The sequence below is a fragment of the Oryza brachyantha genome, chromosome 3 (assembly GCF_000231095.2).
Source record: "Oryza brachyantha chromosome 3, ObraRS2, whole genome shotgun sequence".
Classification (NCBI taxonomy): domain Eukaryota; kingdom Viridiplantae; phylum Streptophyta; class Magnoliopsida; order Poales; family Poaceae; genus Oryza; species Oryza brachyantha.
The window spans coordinates 6,138,308-6,163,905 of record NC_023165.2 but is presented as its reverse complement, the minus strand read 5'-3'; the positions used below and the strand labels follow the sequence as shown (position 1 = coordinate 6,163,905).

The window sequence follows — 25,598 nt, the reverse complement described above, 5'->3', positions numbered from 1 at the left end:
TACTTATAAGTCAAAATTTAAATTATATATATATAATTTTTATTTACAAAATATTTTTTATTTACAAATATGTCATTTGTTTTCCATGAATAAGTCAAATAATCATCTGCTAGGACAATACATCAACAACTCAAACTCTCTCGTTCATGGTAAAAATTTAATTAGATCCATACAATTACATATGTCAGTTTAAAAAAATACCATTACAATTCATCTAATCGCAAATATATCATTACAATTCTTTCTTTTCAAAAGACATGCCATTTTTATATCTATTGAGAGCTGTTGGACCCACGCGTAGACCAATGTATTCTCGTATCGCGTAAAATGCCCATGCTTCGATGCCCCCTTGTCAACGCGTCGACTGGCGCCCTCGTCATCGGTGTACGTCGCTGCGTCAGCCGCTGGCCTCCTTCGTGCCATAGCCGTCGCCACGCTGGCTAGCTGCGGCCATCGCCGCGCCGCATCGCCCGTCACTGCCGTCGACTCCCCACGGCCGTAGCCGTCGTCGGTGTCGGCCGCCAACGCGCAGCTCAACCTCACCGTCCGCGTGAAGCCCGACCCGCGGTTCGTGTTCGAGTTAGACGGCAAGAAGACGAACTACACCACGCCGTGGCCGGAGTTTCTGTGCTACAACCCCCCGGCTGGAGCGCGAGGCTGAGGACGAGTCCCCCAGTGGCCTACTCGTTCTGCTCGTCGCTGTGGCCTACTCGTTCTGCTACATACGCTGTATGTACTCCTCTCCCTCCCCTACTCCAGAAATGGGTCTCAATTTCGTTGGGCCAACTGGGAGTGTGAATGCAGCCGTTCATCAAGTTGATTCTCTGGGGTTACCAGCACCAATAGCTACCTCTGCTCCAGGTATATTTCTTGACATTTCCCATCATATCGACCTCAAGTTGTTCGACAAAATTCCGATGCGGGAAGCGGCGGGCGGAACTGGCTGATGGCGTTTGGCTCCGGCCGGGAGCGGACGGCGAAGGAGCGGAAGGGATGGTCGGTGACGGTGCACGACTTGTTGGGCTCCCTGGTCGCCATCCAATTTGCTCAATGCGCCGGCCGGCCACCCGCATGTTAAGGCATCGGCGGCGGAAGAACAACTGGGCGATCACCTGGAGAAGGAGGAACAGGTGGCAGGAAACCGGAAGAGGGCACGTCGACCAAACGTTCGTATCTGTGGGCCGGAATGGGCCGTGTAATAGGTGATGACGCGTGTGTTCCATGTGGAGGCCCGGTGGGTAGAAGAGAATAGAAGCTTCCTGTCTATATATACTGTACGGGATCATACAATGCCGGTTGGCAAATGAAATAACGGCGAAAGGCGGCGGATTCGGTTTGAATCACCGACGAGGTTCCGGTGAACTTGTGTGTTCTGTCTGATGCTTGTTAGGGTTCTAACACCGTAGCTGTCGCCACGCTAGTTACCCACAGCCGTCGACTCCGACGTCGCCGCGCCGCCCGCCCACCGCCATCGACTCCGCCCATAGCCACGCCGGCCACCTGCCGCCACCCACTCCACTCAGTTGCCTCCGGCCACCCACCGCCGTTCGTCCATCTCCAACCCTTTGCAATAGGGACATTTTGGTCAATACAAAATATAATTGCTCTGCACGTGGGTCCAGCAGCCTATACGGAGTAGAAAATGACATGATTCTAACAGTGTTAAATTATAATGGCATATTTCAATTAGACGAGTTGTAATGGTATTTTTCCACACTAACATATTTATAATGGCATGGTTGTAATTAACCTAAAAAATAATGAGACATAAGGGTTTCACTTGTCTAAAAGGGGTAAGAGAGATCACCTTCACCCATATTAAATCCGTCTCTATATGCTCATGAATAGAATATGAGATATTTAGAGATACTAGCATATTGCCCATGCGTTACAACGAAATTTTATTAAAAAATATCATTAGCATGTTAATAAGTAGAGTTAATAAAAGTGATTTGATATATAGGTCTTAATTATTTTTTCTTTTTAAAATTAAAAATGGGAGGGAGTTGGTGTGGGGTAGGTGGCAGATTCACTACCACCCACCACCACTACTTATCTTTATTATTATAGTAGTATAGATATAGAGGTGAAGCACATCTTTGATAAAGAGAGAGGCAATGTTTTATTTAATAAAATTATTGTATCCCATGGTGGAAGAGTAATCACCTAAGTTTGTGGGCAGTTACGGTGAATCCAATATTTCATTCCATGCGATCGGTAGAGTTTGACAGAAAACAAACTAAGGTGGTGTTTGGGGATAAGAGACTTATTTTTAGTCCCTTGTCCCGTTGAATGTTTGTACGTTTATTATAAATAGTAAACGCAGACTATTAATAAAACATTTCTATAATTTTGGACTAATTCACGAGACGAATCTATTAAGTCTAATTAATCCATAATTAGCTTATCTGATGCTACAGTGAACATGCTCTAATTATGGATTAATTAGGCTTAAAAAATTCGTCTCGTGGATTAACACTCATTTACGAAATTATTTTTTTTATTAGGCTATATTTAATACTTCAAATTAGTGTCCAAACCTCTGATGTGACATGTGGCCATCTAAACAACACTAAATCTTTTATTCGGTCGATTGACTCGATCGATTTAATATGCACTGAAAAATGGCTTCTCGTGTCAATCGGTTTGAACTTTCGGTGGTAATATGAAAACGATAAAATCGAGGCTAACATTCTACGATATTTTAGCCGCTCATGTTATTGCAAATAAAATTTAAGTCTAAAAAATTCTTGGAAATAACGCAATGGCTAATTTATGGAGAAAGTTTACGGCGCAATTCAGAAAAAAAATAAATCTACTAAAACTACGCAATTTGCATTGTTAGCAGGTAGTAAATGCTTACCGTGGCAACTGTTACCAACCCCGTCCCGTTTTCCCTCTACTAGTACATTTCCTTTTTTATCTAAGTATTTATTATCTTCGTTTTAAAATATAAATATTTATATGTTATTTCGTACAGTATAAATTAAGAGATATCAAATGATTTTCTTTTAATAACTTTATTGGTTAATTTTTAAACTTTAAATTGATTATATTTTTCTAACCACCTGATTGCGTCTGCAATTATTATAATGATTCAGAGTATGTGAATAAAAAACTTATATTATAATATGAAATTTAAATACTAACCAAAGGAAGTATACGGTATGTGTGATCGTACACTTCCGTGTAACCAGGAAAAAGAGGAGCGGAGAGAGCGCCGCGCCGATAGCATTTCACGCAGCAGCAGCAGCAGCAGCAGCAGCATTGCGTTACGTTGTTGGCTAGCTGTCAGTTTCAAACGTACAGAAGCCCTTCCACGGAGTCCGGCGTGTGATCCCAGCTCTACAAAAGGCGAAGGCCTTCGCCTCGGGGTGGACTACGGTCCAAGCGGAGCAGCACGAAGTTCGGAGGTGTCACCGCTTCTGCATCTGATCTCTATCCTCCCCTCTCGTCGCTCTCCATCCATCTCGGGCTCGTCGGACCCCGCCCATCGATCCGTTCGGCTCATGCTGCATTCGCGCGGTGCGTGATTTCTCCGATTTCTTTTATCTCCGTCTACTCTCTGAAGCGAGGCAGAATCCCCCCTTTTTGATTTCCTGCAAGCTCTCTCTCCGATTCGTTGCATATTTTTAGATATGCATACATTCGGGTTTGTTGAATTTTATGAAGTTAGTTAGAGATTTTCTTGGAAGTTGGATGCTATGGTTTCATCTTTTTCTCATCAAGAAACAGCCGAAGGGGAAAGGAGGAGTTCTAAATAAATGAAAAAAAAAAGAAGGTAGCAGAAATGCAGAATGATTTCCATGTCTAGGCTCAACGTGCTTGCTCGTCCGCCCTAGACTAGCATCTTTTCGCTTCTGTTTATTATAAGCTAAAATTTAAATTTATAATTTTAAATTTTAAGTTAATTTTAATATTTTTTATCGAAGTTTATTTTCTAGACTTGCTTTTTACATTACTAAGAATATATATATATTATTCATAAATTATTTTTCATTTACAAATAATCCATTTGTCTTTTTCCATAAAAAAGCCAAAATAATCCCCCCCTAATTAGGCTTTTGGCAAATATAAGATGGATAGATCGTACCGGAGAGCATTTTTAACTCTTCAATATGTTCCTCGTTGGTACATATCATCTAAATAGTTATATATTTTTTTATAAGTGTGAAATATCACTTCTCAAAACATGTTTTTTTATAAGTGTAATATATCACTTCTCAAAACAAAACATGTAGTAATATAAAAACCAGAGCGTTTCCAAAAACATAATGAAATAAATAAAATAATATCAATGAAATTAAATAAGATAACACATATAATAAAATGTGACGTGACAAGTGAATAAATGAAGAAAAATAAGAAAATCATGCCCTGTATAAGAGATGCTACAAGACATGCTATCTACCCAACTTCAAGACATAATAAGAGATAAATAATGTTAAATTCAAATATAAATTATTAGGGCTTGTATCGGAATATTCTAATACTTTGTTTCTTTTTTTTCTTGACTGTCTGCAGAATGCGAACCTGACCACGGGGAATACAATCATTGCCAGTGTTTGTGTCCTGTTGCGTTTTCGTATTGTAGGGCCATGTGTTCTCACTAATGTTCCATTAAAACCTCCAACCTGCAGTTCCATTTAAACTGTAACCTTTTCTCTTCCTCAGGATATTAACCTGGTTTGCATGTAAGATAATAAAAGCCATGGACTCCACATACCAGCTTGACAAGCCTCTGCTGGATGAAGAGAATTCCTCCCAAGTGGTTTGCTCTCTCTCTCTCTCTGTGTGCGTCTGAGCAAGATATATCTGATTTTATTTTCTTGTAATATAATATCCTTAAGACAAGGACATAAAGCTGTAGCATTTTATTAATGATGTGACCATAAGAATTGCTAGGCCCCTGCATATATCAATACTATTTTTTGTTAGCAACACGTGGCTGTTTTGGGTGATAACTATCTTCCAATATAGAGGAAAAAAATTATATGGCCAGATTTGGGGTGTGCCTTTTCTGCTTGCATCAAAGGGTGTGAAAATACTGCTTCCAGCTGCTATCCTGGATCTGTTTAATGCTTTAGTTCTACAGTGTCGTGAAAGGTTAACAAAAGGGATAGAAAGGAAGTTCAGTCGGAAAATATCCTCTATCTAAATGTTCTGTCTACTAATTTCCATAGTTCTAAAATATAATATTTTAAAAACATTTTCAATAGCTCATGCATATTTGGTCATACTTATGACCATTTGGCTGACCATACAAAAAGATTTCTTCATCCATATCTCCTTGTACTCCAAGAGATCATGCATAATCCATCATCTATATTTATTTTAATAATATTTTACAACCACCTACTCTTATGTTGATATTACTCCTTTCTCTTATGATTAGATGTTGAAATATATATGGAGGAGAGAGAACATCTAAATTTTGATGACATCTCTTCGATTTGTATGGTCATCTATTGTTGCACGATGGATTGTATGATCCGTTGGAGCTAGTTTTTCTCTTATATCGTCTATTTTTTATATGTATGATATGATATGATACATGAGCTCTTAAGAATACTCTAAGACAAGGACATAAAGCTGTAGCATTTTATTGCTGGTGCGACGATAAGAATTGCTAGGTCCCTGCATATCAATACACGAGCAATTTTGGGTAATAAACATCTTCCAATATATTGTTATATATTTTTTCTTAGGATATATATCTTCCAATATATTTTAATATATTTTTTCTTAGGATATCTTTTCCTGGAAAGATTTAGGATAATTCCATCTAAACTAGGACAATGCACAATTCTCTATTGAAACATCGTATGAAATTCGATGGATGAAACTGACATTAAAGGTTACTTGTTTTTTTACTTGGAAATGCAGAATACTGTTGAATATACAGGTGATGGATCTGTTTGCATCCGTGGGCATCCTACTTTAAGAAAACATACAGGGAACTGGAAGGGTTGCTCATTTGCCATCGGTTAGTACTGACAAAAGATGTATTATCAACCTTCCGTTTGGACATATACTCCACTAGGATATGCGATGCTAAATCGAACATCTGACACTGATTTTATATATACTACTTTAAATATTTCAAATGAGAGATTTACTCCGATCCAACAGAAAGTACCTCGAGATACTAAATCGTTTTCTACCATTGGATCTAGTTGGGTAGGATGTCACCGTTAGATCCAACGATTATAAACGATTTGATATCACGAGGTACCAGTATCTCGATGTTTTTGTTGGACTGAAGCAAATCTCCTCAAACGATGGTGGCGGTGAATATGCCACTCCATTATTTTCTACAGTTCCTTTACAAATTAGTCTATGATATTTTCTGATATTATGGAATAGTCCATATTTGATTCAAACAATTGATATTAGTATAGTTGATAAAAAATTCCTATAACATTTTGTAATACATTTTCATAGCAAAGTATAGGTATTTTGCTAGTGTATATATATAACAATATTATTATTACTTGTGAATATTATTGCTTTTGCTTATGAGTTTTGTGTAATATTGACATTGGACCTTTTATGGTTTATTGCAGTTTTTTCATTCTGCTCTTATCTGGCCCATGCTTCAATTGTAAAAAACCTAGTCAGTTATCTCATAAAAGTTCTGCATGAAACAAACATGGCCGCTGCAAGAGATGTTGCAATTTGGCAAGGAACTAGTTATCTTGCGTCCCTGGTTGGAGCCTTCTTAGCTGATTCATATCTGGGGAAGTACTGCACAATACTGATATTCTGCACGATCTTCATTATCGTAAGTGATACTATGAACTCATGCACGTCTGTTTACATCTAAAACAAGTATAATCCTTATTTTGGAAGTAACCAGTTTAAGAGATGATCGTAACTCCTACCTCCACTGAGTGAGCAAAAATTGTACTCAGTGCACAATAGTATGATATTCCTTCTTTGAAAAGAAAAGTTTGATATTCAGATGGACGAATGACATGGCAGTCTCTTGTTTATAAAGTTAATCTTCAGATTTAATAATATGAGTGATGCATTCAAAACTTTACTCGTTTTTGTTTACTTGATCGTTTACCTTTTCCTTTATATCCTTTTTTATTCAGGGAATGATGATGTTGCTTCTGTCAGCAGCAATTCCATTAATCTCTACTGGTCCTTACTCATGGATTATTTGGACAGATCCAGTCTCTTCTCAGCACATCATATTCTTTGTTGGTTTGTACATAGTAGCTTTAGGGTATGGTGCACAGTGCCCCTGCATTTCATCATTTGGAGCTGATCAATTTGATGACACTGATGAAGACGAGAGAACCAAAAAGAGCTCTTTTTTCAATTGGAGCTATTTCGTAGTAAACGCGGGTTCACTGATCTCGGGGACTGTTCTTGTGTGGGTGCAAGATCACAAAGGTTGGATATGGGGTTATACCATTTCTGCGCTGTTTTTGTCTTTAGGTTTTGGTACTTTTATCTTTGGCTCCTCTGTGTATAGATTTCAGAAACCTGGAGGAAGCCCTCTTGCAAGAATATCCCAGGTTGTTATTGCGGCTATTCGCAAACGCGATATAGATTTGCCATGTGATTCCTCAGCTCTTTATGAGTTTCTGGGGCAAAGGTCAGCAATCAAAGGCAGCCGAAAACTGGAGCATACAACTGGACTTGAGTAATACACTAAATTTTGCCTATACTCATAAGCCAAAATTTAAGTTTTAAAACATAATTTTGAAGTAGATTTTGAGGTTTTTTTTTATCGTATTTTATTTCACGGTATATGCTTTTAGAACGATAAGAACACGTATGCAAAAGTTTTATCCACATGTTATTTTTTAACTGATTATCGTTTCACTTATTATAAGTGCAACGATGAGGCTCTATACATTTATATATGCTTGCATTTCTGTTGAACTATAATTTGTTTTATTTCTAGTAACATAATATTTGAAGATTGTCTTTAACTCATTCTAGTGTAGTGGCCATTCAATGCACTTTTTAAATATACTCCTTTCATTTTTAAATACATGATGTCGTTGACTTTTGAATATGACATTCGATAACCATTTATCTTATTAAAAACTTTAGTGAAAATATGCAAAAATAAATATGTCATGCTTATAGCACTTTTGATGATAAAACGAATTACAAGAAGATAAATAATAATTACATAGTTTTTTAAATTAGTAATTTATTTATGTTATCTCTCTCAGGTTCTTTGATAGAGCTGCAATAGTGACACCGGCTGATTGTGAACCTGATGCCCTACAAAACACATGGAAGATTTGCACCGTCACTCAAGTGGAGGAACTGAAGATTCTGGTCAGGATGTTCCCCATCTGGGCTACGATGGTACTGTTTGCCACAGCTCTGGACCAGATGTTCGCGACATTTGTAGAGCAGGGGATGGTAATGGAGAAACACGTCGGCTCTTTCGAAATACCTGCGGCGTCCTTCCAATCCATAGATGTCATCGCCGTCCTTGCACTGGTCCCAGTATACGAGAGAGTCCTTGTCCGAGTGTTCAGAAAGTTCACCGGCAGGGCGAACGGCATCACTCCGCTGCAGCGGATGGGGATCGGCCTGTTCTTCTCCACGCTCTCGATGGTCTCGGCAGCACTGGTGGAGAGCAACCGGCTGCGGGTTGCGCAGGACGAAGGCCTGGTGCACCGCGAGATGGCCGTTCCGATGAGCATCCTGTGGCAGGGACCCCAGTACTTCCTGATAGGCGCGGGAGAGGTGTTCTCGATCATCGGGCTAACTGAATTCTTCTACGAGGAATCGCCGGACGCCATGAGAAGCCTGTGCCTTGCGTTCTCGCTCGCTAACGTTTCGGCTGGGAACTACCTCAACTCGTTCATCATTTCGCTCGTGCCGGTGTTCACGGCTGGGGAAGGCAGTCCGGGGTGGATACCTGATAACTTGAACGAAGGCCATTTGGACCGGTTCTACTGGATGATGGCTGGCTTGTGCTTCCTGAATATGCTGGCCTTTGTGTTCTGTGCCACGAGGTACAAATGTAAAAATGCTTCCTGAACATTGTTAAACATGGGTGATATAATAATTGCGACGGAGCAAAATGATTGTGCTGCAAAGCACGCACCTGTTTTCATATAAAAAAGGGTAATTGTGCTGCAAAGCATGCACCTGTGTTTTCATATAAAAAGGATAAGTGTGCTGCAAAACATGCACTGACTTTTATGGTGAATTGTTTGCTCAAATCTGATTATGCATAGCTGGCAAATCTGACTTATTCTGATTAAGATTCAATCTCAGCAAGCACTTGAAAGTTGTCTACAAACAGTTGGATTAACTGGGCAGCAAATTACTGATATTATGATTTGGAGTAAAATATATAGCCGATTTTAAACTTAGCACTGAAGGGTCGCTTATATCCATCAACTTGTAAATCGTGCATCTAGATGCGTAATCTAGGTTTATTGTACCACACCCGAGGTCTAAAACTCAACTGACCAGTCTTGGGCGCTGACGTGACTGAGCACGATGGTGAATATTTTCATTTTTAGCTTCCTCACTATAGCAACACCCACAATCCCGTGCAGTGGTAAACATTTTCATTTACCTCCCTCACTATAGCATCACTCACAGCCCGACTCCCACAACCGCTCTAACCACCCCTACCACAGCTGTGATAAGGCAATTGTTATGAAAATTCAGGACATAACAAAGATACAGATTTAATGTGAAAACCTTTACAGGGAAAAATCATAGGCGCTAACTAGCAATAACTACTTTAAGGAGATTAAGGAGATGATTACACACAGAAAAATACAATAGGCCATATATATATATATAAATATATATATTTATATATATATAAGAGTCTTAATAGTAAAATACTACGAGTCTTGTTAGGAAACTATAAGAGTTCTAAAGTAAAAAAGGACAAGAAGTCGTATTGTGAAACTAATAGTATAATTTAAATATATTATAAATTATAATTTAGATCATACTTTAACAATAACTATTAAGGTGGCGACGATCATGGCAATGGGGAGAAGGTGATCCTACGGGCCGGTGCGATGGCATCCTACTTGTGTTTTTTCCATCAGCGTATGATGTAATACACCTAAAGTTGAGATCCTTTTGTAATCATGTTGTAATTAATAAATAGGTGCGTTTGGTTGATAGTCAAGGTGGAATAGGATATGACTATCCTTATTTTAGGGATATGATGATCTAGATTTATGTTTGGTTTGATGGATGGGATGATCCAATATTGTTTGGTTGGATGGATGAAATGAGCTTATTAATTACTAATAAATAATAATATTAATTAACAACATAGATCTTATCATAATTAGTAGAAATTAACAGTGATAAAACACACTAATTATCACTAAATAATCACTGATGATCACCGTAGGGAAGGTGGATGAGCTCATCCAGCCAATTTGTCCGAATACACTCATTCAACATCTTTATGGAATATTTTTTTGGGTCATCCTATCTAACTCCGCTCACAAACCAAACGTATCAAAAAAGTAAGCGGTTATCTCCTATCCAAGGATGTCCAACCAACCAAACACACCCTAGGTTTTAGTTTGTACCCTAAAGCTATATTGTCCATCTTGCGCTATGGTTTTAAGAGATTGTTTGGATGCTACCCTGAGCGAACCAATCTGGTCTGAGCCCAAGCCTGTAACCTACCTGGGAGGTGTTTGGTTGCACTACCCTAGAAATATTAGCCCGAGAATTTTTGTCTGAATACACTTGCCTAAGTCAGGCCTAGTAAAAAGGTCGCCTAAGCAAAACCATGGCTTTCCCCCTACCTGCCTAAGTAAAATGACCCTTTCCCCCTCTTTTACCACTTTTTCTCCTCACTCCTCACTGTATGCTCAGGCAAATATGAGCCAAACACTACATGACACTCAAGTCAATTCAGGCATGTTCTTAGGGCTTCAACCAAACATTGCCTCAAATTTAAGCCATGCCTAGTCGGGTAACTCTGACAAGCAACCTCAGGCTAGCTTCAAGCATGAAAAATACTAGTCCCGCTATACGTATGACTCAATTGTACTACCTGCGTACGACTGAAACACTACGACCATTAATTAGTCAAATGAGGTCAAGTGAGTGGCACTGCAGCCGTTGGATGGTTGAGTCGTACATAAGTCAGATGGTTGAGTCGTACGCATAGCAATTTCCGAAAAAATACTCAGGAACACTGCTCAGGGTAGCAACCAAACAGCTTCTAAGGGCCCCTTTGATTCGCATGATACAAAAAACATAGGAATTGGAAAAACATAGCAATTGAAGTAGTATGATTCTTCAATCCCGCGGGAATCAAAAACATGGGGAAAAAATGAAATGTGCCTTTGATAATGCTATAGGAAAAACACAGGATTTCTCTTCTAGAAAGTTTCCAAAGAAGTTAGACATCTTTCTTATTTTCTTGTGAAAATAAACTAAAGGAATACAATCCTAGGAAATGTTTTCTTTCCTTTCCTGTGAATCAAAGGCATACCAAGGAAAAAAATCCATAGGATTGTGAATCCTACAAAATTCCTATACCAATCCTTTGAATCAAAGGAGCCCTAAGTATTTCTCACTTTCCTCCCTTCCTCACCCAAACACCCTATCATCTTCACACTTTGCAATTGGCTAGACGCCTAGACCTGCTTTGCTACCTCGGCCGCATGGGTAAGTTAACTTACCCCTCTCGTTTTTCGCACGCACGCTTCTCGAAACGCTAAACGGTGTATTTTTTACAAAATTTTTCTATAGAAAAATTGTTTTAGAAAATCATATTATTCTATTTTATATTTTTAATAATTAATAATTAATTGATCATGTATTAATTTATTACTACGTTTTTCGTGCGAGATAAATTAACTTACCTACCCCTTACCCGGACGCGGCCCTACTCCCTCTCAGACACCCTAGCCTCACCGTGATTCGTGCCGCCCTAGCCAATATCTCTCTCCTCTCCCTGATTTAGAAGAGGATTAGGCACAGATGAGTAGGATTAATATTTTTTTAAAAAAAAACTTTCTACAGAAAAATTTAGGAAAAATTGTAAAATTATGTAATTTGGGATCACAGAGCGAAAAAGGGGAGAGAGAGAGAGGGAGTAGAAGCAGTTAACACAACATAAGCATTTACTTTCGTTGGTTTTTAATATAACATTGTTGATTTTTTATTTACGTTTGATCATTCGTTATATTCATTTTTTATGCAAATATTCAAAATTATAAGTCATGCTTAAAGTTTCTTTAATTATAAATCAAATCACAATAAAATAATTCATAATTATGTAATTTTTTTAAATAAGACTATATCCAAAAGTCAGTGATGTTAAATAAAAAATACAAGGAGTATTTGACTTTACTGATTCACTAACTTTTACTGCCACCGATTTCAATAGATGACGTATTAAAATGTTACACGTAGTTAAATATCAAATGCTTATATCATAAAAAAAACATTATGATTCAATATATGAAGTAGTTTTTCATAAAAGCACTTATGGTTATATTTCTAGTAGTACTTTTATACAAATATAACTAAAAAACAATTGACAATATACATACACTGCAGATATTTTTATGCCCAAAACATAAGTACATGAGATCCAATTTGTGTGATAGAGGAGTTGTATGGATGACTTCACATTTAAGATTTAAATACTAGTGCTAATAATATTATGTACACGCGTTACGCTATTATTTTTTATGAGAAAGAAAATCATACGACAGGTTTGCAAATAAAAATTTTTTTGTGAATAAAACTTTTATATATGAGTTTTTAGTTATCTAAAAACAAAGAAGTAAACCCTAAAAAATAAAGACAGTAAAATAAATTATGATAAAAAACCCTAAATTAACTCTAAATTTATGGTTGGAAATTTAAATTTAGGCTTATAAAAATAAACGGAAGCGAAAATATAAGACCAAGATATTACATACTCTTATGTTGATATTGTTATTTTCTCTTTTGATTAGATGCTGAGGTATGAGCGAAGGAGAGATAACATATATATATATATATATATATATATATATATATATATATATATATATATATATATATATATATTTGAACTTTATTTTTTAATATAATAATGCTATATTCTTTTGATTAGATGCTGAGGTACGAGCGAAGGATAGATAACATATATATTTGAAGTTTATTTTTTAATATAATAATGCTATATTTTGGATGATAGTATGGATGATACGATACTGCTGAGTTTGCTTGGATATGATTTAATATAGCCAATACAGATGGGAGATGGCAAGTTGGCGACCAATATTCAATTCCTATCCTGCTCGTGCAAATAAAACGCAAATGATAAGCTTATTTATTTACCATCTCAAGCTCTCGCGTTCTGGGATTGTTCCTACGATTTAGGATTAGCAGCAGGAGTCGCCGAAGAAGCAATCCAAAGCTTCCCCCTTTCTTTCTGGAGGGAACAGCAAGCCTTTCGTTCCGAGCTGAGAGAGGTGCATTCATGGGGTCGTCGCTGGAGGGGGAGCGGCAGAGCCTGGTAGTGCGCACGACGGAGCCGGAGGTACTCACACCATTTTTTTTCCTACACGAAAAAAATCGTTTCTTTTCGTGCTTGTTCCGCAGGATTCGTATGGTTTGCGGCCTGATCCTCTGCGGTTTCTTGTTTTGGTTATGTTTCGATCGGTTGCAAATGCTTAAATTGGCCTAAATCGTGAGAAAGAGGGGGGCGGGGGGGGGGGGGGGGGGTAAACGATGGACACGTCGATCGCTCAGTTCTTGGATTCTTGGGATTGCGTAGAGCTCGGGTGGATTGGCGTGTGGCACATTGATTAGTCGGTTGCAAAGCGATACCCGTAAGTCTCTAAACGACAGAAAGTGAGTCCACAGAAAGTGACAGGTGAGGTCCAGAGGCCACAGGGTCAGGGTCCCGCTTAGAGACTAAAATTTTTTGATGTCTTGCTTAGTCTTGATGTACCTGGGGTATTAAGTACATTGGTACACGCAACAATTTCGAAGGTTTATTTGATTTGATTGACTTGTACAAATAACTTGTGGAAGTTCTTTATTTCTCTGTGACATTTGATTGATTCTTTCAAGTTATTTCCTTGAGAAATCTGAAGGTTACTTTGACATGTAACTTTGAAGTTTTGGTTTCTTTTTTTGTGGGTTTGAAGATTGATTGGAACCGATGAGTGAAATGTGTTAAACATGTTTGACAAAACGTGAATAATGTAAGTATCAACTAGTAACTAACTTTGCTTCTCTGCGTAGGATGTTGACGACTACACAGGTGATGGATCTGTGGGATTCAGTGGCAATCCTATTTTGAAGCATGAAACGGGCAATTGGAGGGCATGCTCACTAATTCTTGGTAAGGGGGCGTTTAGTTGGGGAAATGTAAATTTTTGGTGTCACATCAGACATTTGACCGGATGTCGGAAGGGGTTTTCGGACACGAATGAAAAAACGAATTCCATAGCTCGCCTAGAAACCGCGAGACGAATCTTTTGAGCCTAATTAATCCGGCATTAGTGCATGTGGGTTACTATAGCACGTATGACTAATCATGGACTAATTAGGCTCAAAAGATTCAATCTCATGATTTCTCACATAACTGTGCAATTAATTTTTCGTTTCATTTATATTTAATGTTCTATTTAGGTGTCTAAAGATTCGATGTGATGTTTTGGGGGAAAAAAATTTAGGAACTAAACAGGGCCAGAATCCAGTTTGAAACATTAATTTCAGGATACCTCATATGAACTTCCAAGGAACATTATATTTTCTTTCCACTAGCTTGTAAAGTTTCTTAACTTGCAATTGATTTAGTGTTATTTCTTATTCTTTTGATTTTAAGTGTGTGAAGCATTCGTGTGCTGGATAACATGTGGTAAATTAAAAGTTTTGAACTTTTGTGTGTCCTAAATACCTGAAACATGAGCCTTTTTACACCTCTGTTTGATGTTAAATCAATCGGCAAATGCTTTTCTAACGTGACAGGAACTGAAGTGTGTGAACGCTTGGCCTACTATGGCATCTCAAAAAGTTTGGTAACTTACCTATCAACAAGAATGCATGAAGGAAATGTCTCTGCAGCAAGGAACTTTACAACCTGGCAAGGAACTTGTTATCTCACGCCACTTATTGGAGCAACCTTGGCAGATTCATACTGGGGAAAGTACCAGACTATAGCTGTTTTCTCAACAATTTACTTTCTGGTAAGTTGCAGATACATGCATATATTAAGGAATTTTCAGACTGGGAGATATAGCATATAATTTTGTCATTTTCATTGGTTCACTTGTTTTGCATGTCTAATGTTGTATTGTTATTTAATATTTGCATGTGCTAATATGACTTAGGTGCCAAATAATTCTAGCAGATGTTGTCTGCATTGTAGTTTATTAGTGGATGGAAGGTTAACTATAAACAGGGCAAATGTGGCTGACATAAAGATTTTCTCATAATGACATTATGATCACATGCATAATAGTGACCTTATCCATTTTCACCAGCTTGATAGAACTAGCATGGTACATCAGAAAATTTATTGTCTAGGTTGTGAGTCTGACATTATTTCTGCACTTGTTCCTATTGATAAATATGTGCTAACGGCTCCTCAATGTGAATTTGATTGAAGGGAATGGCAGCATTGACACTTTCAGCATTGATTCCTTCTCTTCAGCCACCTCAATGTATTGGTTCCTTTTGTCCACAACCAACCATGCCTCAGTATCTGATATACTTCGTTGGATTATACATGATTGCATTAGGGTCTGGAGGTATTAAGCCGTGTGTTTCATCCTTTGGTGCTGATCAATTTGATGACACCGATCCAGCTGAGAGAACAAAGAAGGGTGCTTTCTTCAATTGGTTTTATTTCGCCATAAACATTGGTTCTCTGATATCAGGCACTGTTCTTATTTGGGTACAACAAAACTGTGGATACGGAATTGGATTTGGAATCCCAACTGTCTTCATTGCCTTTGCTGTCGGAAGTTTTTTCATAGGTTCACAGATTTATAGATATCAGATACCTGCAGGAAGCCCCCTTATAAGAGTATGTCAGGTGGTTATTGCAGCCATGCGCAAGCGAAATGTTGACTTGCCGGTTGATAGTTCTCTTCTCTATGAGCTTCATGGTAAGACTTCAGCTATTGAGGGGAGTCGTAAGCTGGAACATAGTAGTGAATTCAGGTATATTTCGTGGCTACCTTTGATATATTTGCTTCATTCACACTGTCACACAGTATTATCCCCTAAAAGAACCAATGCAATGAGGAGGCCATTCAACCTCCCCATCCACCTGGGTTCAAATCCTAAAATCGAGGAGTTTGCATCTTTACTGAATGCTGGAACTCCTAGCCATTTTAAGAAGAAATTGGGAATAATCAATCAAACAGTGATATGTAGTTTGATTGCTAGATTAAAAGTACTTTTTTTCAAAAAGTACATAAAAATGATTTAGCTTTTTAAAAAACATTATGTAACAAAGTTGACATGGATACAAATATGTTATTTTGGTCTGAGTCTGACATTCACATCTTGCAAGTTTGTGTTTTGGAACTTCCTGGACACAGCAATCTTTTTCAGAGTCATGACAGGTAACGGGTACACAAGATCTGTCTACCAACAGTGCAGATGCATAGACTGATATGCACTCTTATTTGATACATTATCTTTCCTTGACAGTTTCTTTGACAAAGCTGCCATCATTTCATGGAATGAACGTGGTGGTTCTCATGATCCTTGGAGACTCTGTACTATCACACAAGTTGAAGAGCTCAAAATATTACTGAGGATGTTTCCAATCTGGGCAACTGGCATTGTTTTCTTCACTGTGTGTGCTCAAAATTCATCGATGTTTATAGAACAAGGGATGGCCCTCGACAACCAAATTGGATCTTTTAAAATTCCACCAGCCACCCTGTCATCCTTGGATGTTATCAGCATCGTTGTTTGGGTCCCAATCTATGAGAGTTTCGTTGTGCCAATAGCAAGTAGATTGACGGGTAAAGAGAGGGGCTTCTCAGAACTTCAACGAATGGGAATTGGTCTGTTTGTGTCTACTACTGCAGTGGCAGCGGCAGCATTGGTTGAGCTTAAGCGTCTGGAGATTGCAAGGTCAGAGGATCTGATCCATCATAAGGTACCTGTTCCCATGAGCATTCTTTGGCAAGCACCTCAATACTTGTTGATTGGTATCGGTGAAGTGTTCACATCCATTGGTCAAGCCGAGTTCTTCTACAATCAGTCTCCAGATTCCATGAGAAGTTTGGGCTCCGCTTTTGCTCTGGTTACTGTGTCGCTTGGGAGTTATCTTAGTTCATTCATACTGACCCTGGTTTCATATTTTACGAGTCGAGGTGATAATCCGGGGTGGGTTCCTGATAACTTAAATGAAGGCCATCTTGACCGCTTTTTCTGGCTCATAGCTGGCCTCAGCTTTTTTAACCTTCTTCTTTTCATCCACTATGCCCGGCAATACAAGTGCAAAACAGCAACAATTTAATTTCAGCATTCAGAGAGCAATATTACTTGGACAAAGGAATTTACTGTGCAGCAAATTGTATGTGTATATTCTATCTAAAGATACTGTATAGTCTCTTGCATAATGTATGCTGTTCTCCTCAATGGTTACTGGTACATGATATTACTTGGAGAATGGAAAAACTCATATATTTTTTCCGCTTTGCTTCTGCTAGTTACATTCTTTTCATGTGAAAGCATTCGTTGTTGCGTTGCTTTCTTAGGACAATCTCCGTGCAAAATTAATCAAGAAGAAAAGAGGTGTCTTGTAATAATAAATAAGAAATAGATATGTGTGAGAGTAGACGGGGATAAAATAGAAAGAATTTTAAATGAGAGATGATTGATGTGATAAGCAGTACTTCCTTTGTTTCGTTTCCTAAATGTTTGATACTGTCGAATGTTAATATGTAAAGCTATATATATACATAAAAGTATATTTAACTATAAACAAAATAATATAAAAATAATTAATAATTATGTATATTTTTTGAATAAGATGAATAGTCAAATATGTATAAAAAAATTAACCACGTCAAATATTTAGGACGGAGGGACCGAGGGAGTATTATAATATTTTAATAAAGATTCAAATGACACAAGCCAACAGAGAGATATTAATTTCCTGGTTTTCTGACAGAATAAATAACCATGTGTTCTGTGCAAAAGCACAATAGTTGGCATACTACACGTGCCAGTAGTTGGTCTTTTAGTTGGCTAAATGTGACGGATCAGTATTCAACAGGGGGTTTTACAGGGGGTTTTATGAAAAACATGAAACTACAGTCTAGGCAGCCAACACTCCTCAGAAAAATCCAACCAAAATACATGGACTTTTATGCAAAAAGTGAGTACTATATCGCCTTCACCAATCATCGGTTCCATCACGAAGTGGTGAAGTCCACGCCTGGCGTTGCAACTCTGATACTCACATGGGGGCAAACCATTCCTGCTCTGCAGCCTCTTGATTTGCGCCTGCTGCTTCCATCGCCGGGGCGAGGCCCCCTCCATGGAAGAGCCAGCAGAAGACAGGCGATTGCAGGTGCGAGAAGAGGGTGGTGGTGATCAAGAACCGCTCCTCCTTCCTCAGGTAAAAATCATCTTTTTTCTGTTTTGGGGGGCTCAGTTTCCATCCTCTGTTCATCCTAGTTACTAGTTTGTATATCACACATGATTCGTCTCTGTTTGGTAGCCGCGCATTTTCCCTCCCTTAGGGTGGTGCAAGCATGGGGATTTAGGAACCCATCCTCTTGAATCAGAACTAAAACAAGGGACTGTAAGTGTAAGATGAGTGTGAAATTATGACTCCATTTTGCTTGTCTAGTTGTCCGGTTGTTAAGGATGTAGCCATGTAGGTGTACTTCATTCTCCCCAAAGCGATGTGAAACATCAAACGGATTAGTGATCAAAACTAGGGTAGCAACAAATTTCTTCTGATTAACTCACATGTATTTAGTGACTCCATCTCTTGAACTCCGGATCCTACGATGTTGAAAATTTTACTCACCCTCTTGCGACTTGCGAGGGGGAAAAAATGAAGGAAACTGAACCCATCCAAATATAGACAATTCCAAAGTTGTTTTAATGGCTTTTTTTTTTCTTTGGGGGGATTGATGTGATTTCTGTTTGTTTGCTTCTCTTTCTTTGTCCGATTTGAGGAATGCAAGTATGCAACTTATTGCCTTTTAGATCTCGTAAGGTAGTTCAGACAGACTGAATGCTTTTGTTTCTTAGCAGGGTGCTAGTCTTTATACAGGAGATGGATCTGTTGATATCAATGGGTGTCCTGCATTAAAGCATGCCACTGGCAATTGGCGTGCATGTTTTTTCATCCTAGGTAATTTTGTTTAATATGCATGCCATATCCCAGAGCAAGTATAATAACAGGCTGTAAGCTGGCTAAACGCCTACGTAGAGGAGAGAGGAGAAATGGATTGTAATCTTATAGCCAGCTTGGACACAAGAACCAAAAAACTATGTGAGAGAGACATGTGAGTTCTATATTAATGATAAAGAGCTAACTACTATATGGATAGGCTAAGAGAAGACTACAATAAATCTTATAGCCAGCTTGTTGGCTAATAATATAGCCAACAAGCTGGCTATAAGACTCCTTGTAGTCGTCTTATATCCCACTCATATAATGGTTAGCTCTTCATCTTTAATGCATGACCCACATTTCTGCCTCACATGCTATCTTGGTTCTTGTGCTTGAGCTGGCTATAAGCTTATAGCTAGCTTCTCCTCTCTCTCCTCCCTTCTCTCTTCCACATTAGCATTTAGCTGGCTTATAGCCTGCTATTATACTTGCTCTAAGACCTTGGCACAACAGTCAATGAAGTAACTCGTTTATTCGTTGTAATGACCCAAGGCCATAATGGGATAACCACTGCTGGGAGGATATCCAGGCGGCGTTGGCTGCTAGGGAAGAGATGTAGAATTAGACCAGGGAGAAGAACATAGAGGGAAAGGAACTAGATTTATATTGATTCATTTGTTTACCGAAATAAGGATACAATCCATCCTTATATATAGACGGAGAGACTTAACCCCAAAGTAACTAAACTTCTCTAATCATAACTCTTGGCCCAACGCCCATAACATTCATACTACCTTCGTTCCAAAATGTAAGGCGTAAATATTTTTTTCTCTATTCCATAATATAAAGCATACATGCAAACATTCATTAACTAGTACATATTTCTCCTCTAAATTTGATTTATTTTAAATTCTTTACCATCAAAACGCCCAACCTCATTACATGTATGCATACATGCACTAAGGCGATCTAAACGGGAAGGTGGTTATAACTCTTTCTTCGTCTTTGTGTTAGTGGTAGTTACATTATATTTTGGAACGAATGGAGTACTGGTGAATAATTAGCATGAGTTGTTCCCACAATTTATGATTTATTCTATCTATTGATGCTATACAATTTTGAATTATGCGATCCTGTATTTATCTTTTGCAAAATATTTTGGTGATATACAGAACAAACCAAACGCTGGTAGAAGTGCTAGACAGTTAGACAACGTACTTTACCAATCAATTTGAAAAATACCCTGCATATTTTTATTTGTTCTGCAATGAGGAGCTTTTTCAAGTTTCAGAAATGCTAGTTTGGTGACAGGGGATGAATGCTGTGAGAGACTGGCGTATTATGGTATTGCAAAGAACCTAGTTACTTATCTGAAAACAAAGCTTCATCAAGGCAACCTTGAAGCTGCAAGAAACGTTATAACTTGGCAGGGGACATGCTACCTAACACCCCTCATTGGAGCCATCCTGGCAGACTCTTATTGGGGGAAGTACTGGACTATTGCTGTTTTCTCAGCCATTTATTTTGTTGTAAGTACAAGGCTGTTGCTATCCAAGATATTAGATATTTATGTATGTCAGAACTCATGCACCATGTGCTGATTTAGAATTTATAAAAAAATGATCATTACATAAACTGCTTTATTTTTTAAAAAAATAATTTCATATTTGAAACCTGGATAATTTCTAAACTTTTTTAACTGAAGGGCCTGGCTATCTTGACACTGTCAGCATCTCTTCCAGCTCTACAACCACCTATATGTTCAGGATCTATTTGTCCAGAAGCAAGCTTACTCCAGTATGCTGTATTTTTCTCTGGCCTTTATATGATAGCCCTTGGGACTGGAGGCATCAAACCTTGTGTCTCATCCTTTGGAGCCGATCAATTTGATGACAGTGATCCAGCAGAGAGAGTAAAGAAAGGCTCCTTCTTTAATTGGTTTTACTTCTGTATAAATCTTGGTGCATTTGTATCGGGCACTGTTATAGTGTGGATACAAGATAACTCAGGTTGGGGGATAGGATTTGCCATTCCTACTATATTTATGGCGTTGGCTATTGCAAGCTTCTTTGTTGCCTCAAATATATATAGATTTCAGAAACCTGGTGGGAGTCCTCTTACAAGAGTGTGCCAGGTTGTTGTTGCAGCATTCCGTAAGTGGCACACTAAAGTGCCACATGATAAGTCTCTTTTATATGAGGTTGATGGCCAGATTTCAGTGATTGAGGGAAGCCGAAAACTGGAGCATACAAGTGAACTTGAGTAATTCCCATATTTTTGCAATGCATCATTTCCTCGCCTTAATTCATTCCTTGAAAAGATAATCTGGATAGGGACAACGCTAGCCATTTGCAGTTGGGTGTATACAAAGAAACTAATTCCTTTTGTTGCATTTAATATTTGATTTCCACCATCTCAAATTGGAGCAGTACAAGAAGGTAGTGTTCCCATCATTCTTAATGAAATTTGGCCGCCTGCTTGGGCTGGCCCGGCAAAAAAAAAAGTAGTGTATATGAATAAGACCAAACAGCAGAACACTAGTGGTATATTAGTAGTTCATGCATGTCATGCAATTTTTACAAGTCTACTTTTAATGACTATTTCTGGTGTCTATAATCAATATGGGATCATCATTAGTGATATATGCAGTAACATATCTGAAAAGATCAGGATAGTACAGGCGATAGATGTCAGCAGGCAGCCTGCTATACGTATACATTTCTTTTACTTTTCAGACAATACTTCGTTTTGTTGTCTGACTGGATTTACATTTTGTTATACAGATTCTTTGACAAGGCTGCCATCATCTCATCTGCCGATGCCAAGAGTGACTCCTTTGCAAATCCATGGAGGCTATGCACAGTCACCCAGGTGGAAGAACTGAAAATTTTAATCAGAATGTTTCCCATTTGGGCCACTACTATTATATTCAACGCGGTGTATGCTCAGAACTCTTCCCTGTTCATAGAGCAGGGGATGGTCCTCGACAAGCGGGTTGGATCTTTCATTGTTCCTCCAGCATCCCTCTCAACTTTTGATGTTATCAGTGTCATCATCTGGATTCCACTTTATGATAAAGTTCTTGTGCCAATAGCTAGAAAGTTCACTGGAAGGGAGAAGGGTTTCTCCGAGCTACAAAGGATCGGAATCGGATTGGTCCTGTCCATTCTTGCAATGCTATCTGCAGCTCTTGTTGAGTTGAGGCGTTTAGAGATCGTCAGATCTGAAGGTCTTATTCATGAGAAGGTTCCTGTTCCGATGAGCATTTTTTGGCAAATACCGCAGTATTTCTTGGTTGGCGCTGCCGAGGTCTTTGCTGCCATTGGCCAGGTTGAGTTCTTCTATGATGAAGCCCCTGATGCTATGAGGAGTTTATGTAGCGCCTTTGCACTTGTAACAGTCTCAACGGGGAGCTATTTAAGCTCAATTATATTGACCTTGGTGTCACATTTTACAACTCAAGGAGGGAATCCTGGATGGATCCCAGATAACCTGAATGAAGGCCACCTAGATCGGTTCTTTTCGTTGATTGCTGGGATAAGCTTTGTGAATTTGCTGGTTTTCACTGTTTGTGCAATGAGATACAGATACAAGAAAGCGTGATGACTGTACCCACGGTAAAAACCAGTTTGTGTATGTAGTAGCAGATTTCACATGCATCAAATGCAGTCCACTGTACAGACTAAACCTGGTAAATTGACGTGTCTCTAGATGCACGCCCTCATCAAGTTATTTTGCAGCTCTTTTGGTGATTCATTTTATGAAATCTGTGTTTCCATGTGTAAGAGAGTCGTGTTTCCATTTTCTATTTGAAAGCACCAACCATGTTGTTTCTGCAGCCACTCATATGCCACATTTGCTCAGCAAATTACAGATATCATGTGCAGGCAAGAGCAAGACTACGCGTTGCAGATGGGAAATTGTTAAACTGGACGACCAGTTCTAATATCACAAAGTACCACTCTTCATTCTTGTTGCTTTATTACTTAACGCCAACCAATAATCGCACAAAATGTACAAATTTACAGGATATTTTAATAAACAATGTAAATATTCATATATACTACATCAGAACAGATACGAATGATAAGAAAAATAACGTTTGGAGACCGGGATAACCTGGCAAGGAAAATCTCTTCCAGAATTTCAACACTTCTCTTTTTTCCTTTTGGCGGGAACCAGTAGTTCAGCACTTGAACTATGAACACCTTTGATCAGATCAGCGGATCAACATTATCCGTGAAAAACTAATAGTAGTTCCAGTCGGAAGCAAACTATTTAATATATGCAGCGCGGGTCACCAATAGTCTCGACAAGAACAACTCCCCTTCTTGAAGTGATGGAACCTATTTGAGTCCCTGACAATGATCTCTCTTTGCACCATCTGAGAGATAAGCTTAATCGCAGTATGACAATCCCCGCAAATGCGCAGATTCTTGAAAACCTTGATAGGGGCACCCTCCGGAGTGGCAATGATCCCAAATGCAACAGCAAGCCGCTCGCTGTGGTAGCCAATGTCCTGCTCCTTCTGCTCGTCTTCCACATCATGGAGAACAAATTCAGTGTCCGCAACGTACCCTTCTTCCCTCATTTTCACAGAAAGCTTCTTCAGAAGTGCATAGATTTCATCAGCTTGAGGATGCGACTTATCGCCGACCAGAAACACATGAACTCTTCTCCCAACTTCAATCCAGCTTGAGGCTGGCATTTTGGTTACGCCCTTTGATTCCATTATCCTTCTGACATCCTCAACCTCATCGAAGAGACCAACCGAGGCATAAATATTTGCCAGAGTTACATATGTTGCTGGATTTTCGGGTTCTATTTCGAACAACACTTCTGCTGCTCGCCTTGCCAACCGGACATTCCTGTGAATCCGGCAACCACCAAGCAAGGACGCCCATAGGAACTTGTTAGGTTTCACTGCCATCTTACTTATCATCTCTTCTGCTCGCTCAAACTGGCCTGACCGGCTGAGGAGATCGATCACGCAAGCGTAGTGATCAGCGGTGTTCTCAATGCCATACTGTTCTTTGATCGAATGGAAGATCTCCAGACCCTTGTCGACCAGGCCGGCATGAGCACACGCTGATAAAACGCCAACAAACGTGACATGATCAGGCCTAATTCCAGACCTCAAGAACATGTCGAAGTAGCGCAGTGCCTCCTCCGGCTGCCCGTTCTGCGCGTAGCCGGAGATCACCGCCGTCCATGACACCAAGTCCGGCTTCGCCGTGGCCTCGAAGACGCGCACCGCGTTCCCCATGTCGCCACACTTGGAGTACATACGGACGAGCGCGCTCTCCGCGAAGCAAGAGTCTCCGTAGCCACTCTTCGCCATCCGGCCGTGCACCTGCCTCCCGAAGCTCTCGACGGCAAACTCTGCGCAGGCGCGCAGAACACCGGCGTAGGTGAACTCGTTTGGTCGAACACCTCCGGCCCTCAGCATATGGAGGAACAGCCTGAACCCTTCCCCACCGCGGCCGCCGTCGAAGTACCTCTCCACCATCGCCGTCCAAGAGACAGCGTCCCGGACCGGCATTCGGTCGAACACTCTCCTCGCGTCGTCCACGCGCCCGCACTTGGCGTACATGTCTGCGAGCGCGCTCCACAGGACGGCGTCACCGCCGGCGTCGATCCCTCTCCTCACGACGTGGCAGTGCAACTCCCTGCCCGCTCGGGCGCACCGTGCGGCCGTGGCTGCGGCGAGCGCGCTGGACGCGGTGAACTCGTTGTCCGCGACGGCGTTCCCCGGCTCCTCGTACATACGCCGGTAGAGCGCGAGCGCGGCCCCGGGCTGGCCGTGGCGGGCGTAGGCGGAGACGAGGGCAGACCAGGAGAAGTGGTCCCTCTGGGGCATTCGGTCGAACAGCGCGCGCGCGGAGGGGAGGTGGCGCGGGAAGCGGGAGAGCGCGGAGATGAGAGTGTTGTAGGCGCAGAGGTCGGGGGCTCCGATGGAGGAGAAGAGGGCCAGGGCGTCGGGGAGCGTGGCGGGGTGGGAGGAGAGCAGGTGGAGGAGGCGGTTGGATAGGATGGCGGAGGGCGGCAGCGAGGCGGCTGCCGCGGCGAGCGCGCGCGCGGCCGGGGCGAGGGACGGGTCGGCGCGCAGCCGCGGGAGGAGACGGTCGATGGCGTCGTGGAGCTGGGACGCGGTGGTGACGGAGAAGGTCGGAGCCTTCGTGCAGCGCGAGACGGAGCGCGACGACATTGCCGATTTGCCGTGCATGATCGCAGGCGGGTGGATGATGGGCAGTGGACTCGTCAGCGGAGTAGCTACTGCTCGAACAAATAT

General features: G+C 40.2%; 4 protein-coding genes across 7 annotated transcripts; 3 read left to right on the top strand and 1 right to left on the bottom strand.

Annotated features, from left to right (window-relative positions):
- Positions 1–3,396: 3,396 nt before the first annotated feature.
- On the top strand, positions 3,397–9,246 carry LOC102718526 (protein NRT1/ PTR FAMILY 8.3-like). Of its 2 annotated transcripts, none has more exons than XM_006649635.2 (7): positions 3,397–3,525; positions 4,525–4,590; positions 4,675–4,771; positions 5,887–5,986; positions 6,567–6,784; positions 7,101–7,657; positions 8,199–9,246. In XM_006649635.2, exons 3-7 carry the CDS (start codon positions 4,712–4,714, stop codon positions 9,019–9,021), a joined length of 1,758 nt encoding a protein of 585 aa, XP_006649698.1. In that variant the 5' UTR covers positions 3,397–3,525; positions 4,525–4,590; positions 4,675–4,711; the 3' UTR covers positions 9,022–9,246. The 2 variants fall into 2 exon arrangements, with proteins under 2 accessions (XP_006649698.1, XP_015690225.1); XM_015834739.2 differs by lacking the exon at positions 3,397–3,525 and adding an exon at positions 3,667–3,781.
- A 4,129-nt stretch (positions 9,247–13,375) lies between these two features.
- On the top strand, positions 13,376–17,626 carry LOC102718247 (protein NRT1/ PTR FAMILY 8.3-like). The gene is made up of 5 exons (XM_006649634.3): positions 13,376–13,519; positions 14,230–14,329; positions 14,959–15,176; positions 15,599–16,155; positions 16,651–17,626. The coding sequence occupies exons 1-5, from the start codon at positions 13,460–13,462 to the stop codon at positions 17,468–17,470; spliced, it is 1,755 nt and encodes a 584-aa protein (XP_006649697.1). The 5' UTR covers positions 13,376–13,459; the 3' UTR covers positions 17,471–17,626.
- Positions 17,627–18,389: 763 nt separating this feature from the next.
- Positions 18,390–23,049, top strand: LOC102717965 (protein NRT1/ PTR FAMILY 8.3-like). Of its 3 annotated transcripts, XM_040521691.1 has the most exons (6): positions 18,390–18,577; positions 19,222–19,324; positions 20,618–20,835; positions 21,012–21,568; positions 22,090–22,177; positions 22,280–23,049. In XM_040521691.1, the coding sequence occupies exons 1-6, from the start codon at positions 18,497–18,499 to the stop codon at positions 22,907–22,909; spliced, it is 1,677 nt and encodes a 558-aa protein (XP_040377625.1). In that variant the 5' UTR covers positions 18,390–18,496; the 3' UTR covers positions 22,910–23,049. The 3 variants fall into 3 exon arrangements, with proteins under 3 accessions (XP_040377625.1, XP_006649696.1, XP_040377624.1); XM_006649633.3 differs by having other exon boundaries at positions 19,225–19,324; positions 22,090–23,049; XM_040521690.1 differs by having other exon boundaries at positions 22,090–23,049.
- Positions 23,050–23,268: 219 nt separating this feature from the next.
- On the bottom strand, positions 23,269–25,518 carry LOC102713889 (pentatricopeptide repeat-containing protein At4g37170). The gene has a single exon (XM_040521685.1). The coding sequence runs from the start codon at positions 25,512–25,514 to the stop codon at positions 23,604–23,606; it is 1,911 nt and encodes a 636-aa protein (XP_040377619.1). The 5' UTR covers positions 25,515–25,518; the 3' UTR covers positions 23,269–23,603.
- Between the last annotated feature and the right edge of the window lie 80 nt (positions 25,519–25,598).